At 35.6% G+C, this 9,338-nt stretch overlaps 1 protein-coding gene across 1 annotated transcript; it reads left to right on the forward strand.

Moving 5' to 3' along the window:
- LOC104707152 (WAT1-related protein At4g08290) lies at nt 5,685–7,934 on the forward strand. Its single transcript, XM_010423436.2, has 7 exons — nt 5,685–6,026; nt 6,218–6,280; nt 6,416–6,532; nt 6,615–6,861; nt 6,986–7,144; nt 7,242–7,393; nt 7,485–7,934. The coding sequence occupies exons 1-7, from the start codon at nt 5,833–5,835 to the stop codon at nt 7,711–7,713; spliced, it is 1,161 nt and encodes a 386-aa protein (XP_010421738.1). The 5' UTR covers nt 5,685–5,832; the 3' UTR covers nt 7,714–7,934.

Below are 9,338 nucleotides of genomic sequence, written 5' to 3' on the forward strand. Positions count from 1 at the left end.
TTTTTTTTTTTTTTTTGCAATAAAAGATCAGCTCATATGAGTCGGTTGAATTGGAAACTGTTTACATATAAGATATTCTGCAGAGATGTGCATGTTAAGTGTGCCAAAAAATCCGCAGTTACATTTATATTTTTTGAAATAAGAGATAAAGACAAAAAAAGAAAACTCATTTCTGTCAATCTTGATTACTTTGAGGTATGGCGAAAAAGCCGGTCAGTCGAAAATCTGAGCAGTCTGTAAAAAAAGCCACATCGCGGTAATCATGTCCGATCATATACCGTGTAGTCCAATTGAAAGCTTCTACTTCAGCATGTAAGAGAGAGACTATGCCGGAAATTGGTGGCTCCCATATTTGGCGACGAATCCTTATGCATCGTACAAAGTCATCCTGCACCAGCAAATGAGTCACCCGCCTTCCAAGATCCATCAAAGAAACACCGATAACCCGAATAAATAGTGGGAGGAGGAGCTACTGTCACCCTCAGTCGAGGGCCTATAGTGAGGATGAGCTTCTTCTTGTGCCTACTGCCAGGACGTCGCTTCACCTTCCACTACCCAGACAATCTCCTCCGGCCGCTCAGCCTCATTCTCAAAAACACATGCATTCCGCACTTTCCAGATATACCACATAATCCAAGGGAATGCCAAGACACTGGAACACGGGTTCTTAGGGCCCAAAAAATGATCCACATTTGCATACACATACTCCATTGAAAAGTAGTTGGATCCCACCGGAACCTGATATAAAGCCCAAGTCTGAAGAGCCGGTGGACAAAAAAAAAGGCATGATTTATTGTTTCCTCATCAGTCCCACCCTGCAAGAGTTCGCCGTCCAACCAGTTGTCCGATCCTGCAATCTTTCCCGAACAAAGGAGAAGACCTTCGTTTTAGACCCTCCCAAACTCTCAGGTAACTTTAGATATGAACCCATACCGCCCAAATTTGTGATCCCAAGGATACCATGCATCTCCGTCTTTGCCCCCTCATCAACCGTATGACCAAACTGAATGGAAGATTTTGCAAAATTAATTTGTTGTCCTGAGATAGCCTCATATTTTTTTAAAATATCCAAAATAACTCCACATTGTTCCTTATCTACCTTACTGAAGGAAAAAGTATCATCCGCAAACAACAAATGCGTAATCGGTGGATATTTATTTGCCACCTTGATCCCTATAATCAGTTTATCCATCACCGCGCGCTTTCTGGATATTTACAATTAAATCTTCCGTACATAAAATAAACAAATAAAGAGATATCAGATTCCCCTGTCGTAACCCCCTCTTCGGGACAATCAATCAAATTGGTTGACCATTCAAAAGAACTTTGTACTCAATCGAAGTAACACAAAACATAAACCATGAGATGCATTAATCGACAACATCATTAATTGACAACTTTCTGACTTAATTAGAAGCAAACATATAGATTCAGTAAGGAACTGATAGATTTAGCGATAGTTTGTTTAAGTTACGTTGTCAATTTTTCATAACTATATTAAGTGACGATAGTTCAACGATGAACATTTCTATCATTATTTATCGATGCATTAACAACATATTCTAGTTCCATCGTTGTTTCGTAGTAAAGCGTCGTTGCATTCGCACAAGAAATGTTAGTTGTTACATATTATATTGTTTCATCATTGTAATTGTATGTTGTTTTCTTTCATTTATTATGGGAGGACTAGCCGACTTCTCTATTTTTTCCTTTTATGATAAAAGTACTTATCTCTTTTTGGAAAATCAAGAAAAGATTTGTTCTACGTTATAATATTTAGTTTTGTTTGTGTTTGTCCAAAGAAAAAAAAAATTCTTTGTGTATCCAAATTTTTTTTTTTGGACAAACAGATATTGTATTCATTCAAACAACAAGATAAAGGGTTACAAAGGTTAAGAGTTTTCCGAAAGAAAAGCTTGATACAACAACAAGAAGCAAAGTGAAAGATAGATAAATCAACAACATATCTAAGAGATATTGGAGACTTGGGCAATAAAACACCAAGCCACAAGCAATTCCAAGGGATTCGATGCCATATTCAAGACCAAGGCAGGAACATGGGAGATAATCCTTATCAGTTGATAGTGAGACGTTGAGAGGGTTTCCAAAGCTGAGAGACAAGGTGGATTGATCTGCTCAAAGGCGAGGAGGAGGGTGATTAGAGGTTGAATTTCGGATAAGGCTTGTTTGAAGAGATTTCGGTAACCACCATTCCATGGAGCTGTGGTCATAATGTCGATAATCTTCAGACTTATGCAAGGGGGAACCATATTCCTGGTTTTTTTTATTTGCACTTGACAAAGCTCGGGACACAAGGAAGAGGTGGAGAGAAGGTTGGGAAGGCTTCAGTAACCTCCTCTCCAAAGGGAAGAGGTCATAATGCCAAACTTCCTAGGTCTTACGGTTTCAGGGCATAATACTATCGCTTGAGAGGATTCAGGAAACAAGTAAAACATAGAGGATATATCAAAGAGGTTCTGGTAACCTTCGCTTCATAGGAATGGGGTCATAATGTCGGTCCTCTTCATCCTTTGACAATCATAGATAGTGGCTCTAGATGATTCTAATGATAGGGTTCACAAAAATACTTTGTAGCAATAGAGCAACAGTGGTTGATTAGGTTCAAATTGCAGTCTTCGGACAATTGATACCATGGATGGACATAGAGGTATTCTATGGATAGACAAAAAAAGATTTAGAACAAACTTGGGTTTTTGAAGCACAAGGTATGGGTAATGGTTTGTCGTCAATATCTTGCACAACTCCAGAGTCAAACCAGAGCTCCTGTCCAAACGCAGCCAAGTAAAACACTTGGTGGGGGATTCTAGATCCAAGGAGTAGAGAGTTGTTAGGGTTCAGTTCGAGGGGAGTCGGTGAGAGATACTAGACAAAAGGCTAGCAGTATGTTATGGGATCTCAGATTTGGCGATGAATGGCTGGGAACTCGCGAGAATCGACTCACCGAGAAAATCCACCGGATGAGACAGAGGGGTAGGGAAAGGATAAAGCTGAAGTATGGCTGAAATAGCTGATTCGGGCTTTGGTGAATCTCCGGTGGATTCACCGTAGAAACAGGTAGAGAGTAAGCTTTGGTAGCAATAGAGGACAAGAGAACGGAGATGCAGTTTCCCAACGGCACCGATCGGATTCGACGCCGCCGGAAAAAGGTATCTCGGAGATTGTGCCAGGGAGAAAGAGAGCGGCTAGGGCGAACTCAATCTTACCAATTTTGTTGTTAAGTATGAGAACAAATGATATATGACTATTTGTGTATCCAAATAAGTAAGGTGCTATTCGTTTGGTGAACCAGACGCAGTATTTGGACGCAGATGCAGATTGTTGTTCGTTTAGTGATAATTAAAATAATAACTGGATTAGGTATCTGGATGAGTTTTGAAAACTCATCCAAAAAACACTAAATTTCTGAATGAGTTTCATTGGAGAGTTTAGATGAGGTAAACTCATCCAAAATTGGTAAAAATCAAAAATACCCCTATTTTATTTAAATAATTACAAAGTATTTTTTTCTCAATTCTAATATCAACAAAACCCTAAAATCTCAATTCTTCATCAATCAACCCGCTCATTACCGCAAAATTACGTTTTCTGCCAAAATCGCAAAAATTACGTTTTTCCGTCAAAACCGCAAAATTACATTTTCCCGTCAAAACCGTAAAATCTCATTTTCCCGCCAAAATCGTAAAATTATGTTTTTCCACCAAAACTCGTTTTCTCGCCAAAACCGCAAAATTATGTTTTCCCGCCAAAACCGCAAAATTACGTTTTTTACGGAAAAACACAAAATTCCGTCGAAACCAAAATAACGTTTTTCCGCCAAAACCGCAAAATCTCATTTTCCCGCCAAAACTGCAAAATTACGTTTTCCAATCAAAACCGCAAAATTACGTTTTCTCGCCAAAACCGCAAAATTTTGTTTTCCCGCCAAAATCGAAAAATTACGTTTTCCCGCCACAATCGCAAAAATTACGTTTTTCCGTTAAAACCGCAAAAATTCATTTTCCTTCCTAAACCGTAAAATCTTGTTTCCCACCAAAACCGCAAAATTTCATTTTTCCGTCAAAACCGCAAAATTTCATTTTCCCGCCAAAACAACAAAAACTTGTTTTTCCATCAAACCCCCAAAATTACGTTTTTCGCCAAAAAACGCAACAACACAAAAATACGTTTTTCCGTCAAAACTGCAAAATCACCTTTCCTGCCAAAAACGCAAAATCACAGTTTTCTGCCAAAAACACAAAATTTTGGGTTTTCGGCTAAAAACGCAAAATCTCGGTTTTCTGCCAAAAACAAAAAATCTCAATTTTCCGTTAAAAACATAAAATATCTGTTTTCCGTCAAGACAAGAAAACTTCATTTTAAAATATTTGTTTAAATTCAATATAAAAATAAGCTAAAAACATGAATAAATTATAACCACTAAATCTTCAATATAAAATAAAGAGATTTTTGGTCATTTTACGTATATTGTATTCAGATGCACATAAATCAAATTACAAAACAAACATAATTTTATCCAGATACAATTTCTGGACGCATAAACCAATAACACAAACGAACATCATTTAGATGTTCAGATATTACGTCCAGATACTATGTCTTGATACAGTATCAAGACATAGTATCTAATGCACCAAACAAACAGGGCTAACTATATTATGATCTTTTGGTGAACGTTATATCGGCCCTCTTTAACAAAAATAACAAAAAAAAGTTATACCGACTTTGTTCATTTTTCATTCGCTGAAATTAAAATAAAAAAAGCCAGTTATAATTAACACACAAGTATGTAGAGAGCGTGAAAAAAATCATGCCAGAAAGAGTAACTCGATATTTATAGTGATGCATATTGTATGCTGAAAATAACATCGACTCAATTTTTTCACTATTAACGTTATCGATGTTTATATTCAAGTTCAACGACAGTTATAGTGTCTCTATTATAATTTTGCATGCATTTGATTCTCTGTCGCTGATGTAGCGATTACTAAACAAACATGCATATCTAATCTATGATATTGAGATTATGTTCTGTATTGAGTAATATTTAACTTGTAATCAATTTAAACATTATAAACATTTAGAGAAGCTACGAAATTAACCAAAAGCAATCATTCTCTCTCTGGTTTTCGTACAAAGAAAAAGACAAGCATAAATAACTTAGGCTGCTTAATCTCATATTACATTTACACATCATTCTCTGCTTTTCGTACAAAGAAAAAGACACACAAAAATAACTAACCAGCGGTTTATACTCGAAACCCGAAGTCGCTCCCACGTGATTTGTGATGAAATATTTCAACAAAAAAACGTTCGGACTTCGGACTCTTCGGGACACTTAAACGAAACATACACGTAGCTAAAACTAGACGTGTAGATTTTAGGTTTACTTGTTTATCAAGTTGGGCCAAACACTTTTAACAAAACAAGATAAAATTAAATTACAAGCTTGTGACGTGTGCAACAGATATTAGTGTTATAGCAAAAGAATCATCAGAGCATTATATGTTATTGTTTGCTTTACAATTTGCAAGAACCCATACCAATCAAAAACAGCAATTATTACGCCCTCTTTTTATTGAATTACGTATCTCATTGGTCGTGTCCCAATAGACATTTCAAATAGATGTATACTTTATAGTTATTATTATTATTTTTTTTGGTAATCTACATGACTCTTAATCAGGGGGGAAAACTAGTTCTCACATTTATCCAAAACTCTATATCACCTTTTTGATGTTTTATATATAAGAAGACCCGTTCATCATACTCTCTTCAATAACCTTGACAGAAAACAAAATAAACAAAGTAACCATGGAGGGTATAAGTGCAACTATGCAGAAGTGTAGGCCTTATTTTTTAATGATATTTTTGCAATTTGGAGCAGCAGGAGCGTATATTGTCATTATGGCCACTCTCAACCAAGGCCAGAACCGTTATGTCTTTATTGTGTATCGTAATCTTGTGGCTGCTCTTGTCCTTGCACCTTTTGCACTCATCTTTGAAAGGTCAGTATTATGTTTTAAACAATATTATTAATGCTGACAAAGTGAGATGTTTCTTAATTAGCATGTTGTTGCCTAATAATAGTGATTCGTATTGTTGTTAAAACATCGAATCAGATAATTATTTTGGACAGGAATAACAAAAACCTCTAAGCGTTGAAAACTGAATGTTCATTTCGATTTCGGTTTTGTAGGAAAGTGAGGCCGAAGATGACATTTTCAGTTTTCTGGAAAATAATGGCACTTGGTTTCTTAGAGTAAGAATAAGCTTCCCATCACATAAGTCTCAAAACAGTAAATATTATGTTTTGGTAAAGAAACAAAAAACAGAGTCATGATATACTATAATGTGGCAAGTACCCTTAATAGATAACTGTCTGGTCTGTGTGTAGGCCAGTCCTGGATCAGGGTTTTGGTTACTTGGGGATGAACATGACATCAGCAACATATGCATCTGCTATCATGAACATTCTTCCTTCTGTCACATTCATAATAGCTTGGATTTTAAGGTAATCTATGGTTTAAACACACACACACACACATATATATATATATTGTTTAATATTATAATTAACAGTGATATATATACAGAATGGAGAAAGTGAACATAGCAGAGGTACGAAGCAAAGCAAAGATAATTGGGACATTGATTGGTGTTGGAGGGGCATTGGTAATGACACTGTACAAAGGTCCGCTTATTCCTTTACCATGGTCTAACCCAAGTATGGATCAACAAAACGGACATACCAACAGTTCACAAGACCATAGCCATTGGGTTGTTGGAACCTTGTTACTACTCATCGGTTGTGTTGCTTGGTCTGGTTTCTATGTTTTGCAGGTTAGCTCCTTACTTTTTTGATTCATACGTAATATATACTAATCAACCAAAATAATATAAAAGTCGAAGCTTTTTTTACCGCATCGACCAAATACTTAAAAACATTTATATATTTGAAATGCAGTCCATAACAATAAAGACTTATCCCGCCAATCTTTCACTATCATCCTTAATATGCCTTGCTGGGGCTGTCCAAAGCTTCGCCGTAGCACTTGTGGTGGAGCGACACCCCAGCGGATGGGCGGTTGGATGGGATGCAAGGCTTTACGGTCCTCTTTATACGGTTAGTAAATATCAGTTTTTACCGCGGGTAAACTAATCTCTTGAGAAAAAACTAAAAAAATATATATATACTAACCAAATTTGGCTAAATATTGAAGGGTATAGTAAGCTCAGGGATAACGTACTACGTGCAAGGAATGGTAATGAATACGAGAGGCCCAGTTTTTGTCACTGCCTTTAACCCTCTTTGCATGGTTCTTGTAGCTCTCCTTGCTTCTTTTATTCTTCATGAACAAATCCATTTCGGATGGTACGTTAACACACATTGCAATTATTAGTACACATCTAATAAATGCCATCAAGATACACGTTCTTGATCCTTGTATTTGGTTATGTTGCAGTGTAATAGGAGGGGTAGTTATCGCTGCGGGTTTGTATATGGTGGTTTGGGGCAAAGGAAAAGACTATGAAGTATCAGGATTAGATAACCTTGAAAAGAGTAGCCTCCATGAATTGCCAATCACAACTAAAGGTGACGATGACACCAGATTGGCTTCTTCTATAGCCGACGGCAGCAATTTGAGCGTTCCCGATGGTGTTCATCGCAACACCTCTGGGGAATATAAATGAAGAAAGCAGTCAAGAGTTATAAATACATATTTGTATTCGACCATGAATAAATTAAATAATTGTATGTGTTTGTATGCATATGTTATTAAATTATGTTTATGTTTTGACAGTCATGTAAGATGTAACTGATCAGGTAGGAATCACTCTAAATTAAATACAAGGTTCATGATTAGGTGTGTCTAATTTAAAATTTCTAGTAATAAACAATGTATCTTCTTTTATTTTTTTTTCCTTCAAAAAAAAAAGAATTGCTTTGCAAGCGTAGAAATATGTTAATTGTCACTTAAAAACGTTTACGGGTAGCCAAACTCACATGTATCTGATGAAATACTAGCCTGGAAAGAGGGATATGTGAGGGAGGTTACATGCACTAGACATCATATCGTCACTTAAAACCTTTACGGGTAGCCAAAGTCACATTATACGCTATGCCGTCATGGTCATCTCCAACTTTGTTTACACGTGATTGTCAAGTTTCAAGTTACCGAGTCGACGAGCCGTGCTTCATTAGAAAAAAAAGAAGGCATTTGCCTTGAAAAAAAAAAAAAAAAAAAAAACAACCAAATAAGAGACCAGACTTTTTCCTTAATAAGGTGAGTATTTTATTTTCATATAGTGTTTCAGGCTTTTCTTTTTTTATTTTCTTAACAAAACTCATATCTTTGAAGCATTCATAAAAAACTTTGCTTGTTTTTCCTTTACATTAACTAACTACCAAATCTCGTTTTGAAGGAATTTTTTGAAGTGAACAATAATTTTGTTCTCTCAAAAATAAAACGTGTGAAGCCACAGTTTTGAAATTTGTCGTAAGTCTCTATTGATCTCGGCACAGCTTTGAGTCAATCCATTCTATGTCGTGTAATCGTGTTAATCATTGAATGTCCTCGGGGTCCATGTTTGTGCTTGGTGAGATCAGGCTCATCACTTTCCAGCACTGGATAAGAATCGAACTAAGAACATACGTCATAACATTTATACTATACGGCTAGAATATCCCGTCCTGTTGTGATTGCTTAGGTCATTAGTACACTCTTCATTCTCAACGACCTCCAGTTAGCTCCATTAAAGTTATATCACTTTCAATTCATTATGTAGGATCCGTTGTTTAAGATCAATAATAAGAAAAATTTCACAAAAAGAGAGCATGGATCCATGTTGAGCTTGAGCAAAACTAGAATCGCAGCTGACACATGTAAATTTTATACTTCCTCTCTTCCTAACTAATCCAAGTTTTAAATTCTGATAAATTAAAATTTTACTATAATAAATACATTAATTTCTGTGATTAACAAAGTTTTATAATTATAAACCAATAGTATTTAACTACTTTGTAGAAGTGTACGTAGTATTATGATATCCTTAACTAATACTCTCTTTGTCTTATAAAGATTGATGTTTTGGGATACTTTTTTATCTTACAAAGATTGATGTTTTGTAAACTTCGAGAAGTAATCATTGAAAATATTTAAAATTTTGAATTGTTATTGGTTTAAAATTAAATAATATCTTTTTAGTCAAAAAAAAAATATATTTAAACTCAATAATCATTGTTTTCTTAAAATGAGTAAAATTTTCTAAACATTAATCTTTATGAAATAATGGGAGTAACAGTGTATAATAAAACC

This window comes from Camelina sativa, chromosome 8 (assembly GCF_000633955.1).
Source record: "Camelina sativa cultivar DH55 chromosome 8, Cs, whole genome shotgun sequence".
Taxonomy (NCBI): domain Eukaryota; kingdom Viridiplantae; phylum Streptophyta; class Magnoliopsida; order Brassicales; family Brassicaceae; genus Camelina; species Camelina sativa.

Excerpts from the sequence above, each read along its gene's own strand:
- LOC104707152 (XM_010423436.2), top strand. The coding sequence starts at position 5,833 with ATGGAGGGTATAAGTGCAACTATGCAGAAGTGTAGGCCTTATTTTTTA. Across the intron at positions 6,281-6,415 it reads ATGGCACTTGGTTTCTTAGA|GCCAGTCCTGGATCAGGGTT; the intron begins GTAAGAATAAGC and ends GTCTGTGTGTAG. Across the intron at positions 7,394-7,484 it reads GAACAAATCCATTTCGGATG|TGTAATAGGAGGGGTAGTTA; the intron begins GTACGTTAACAC and ends GTTATGTTGCAG.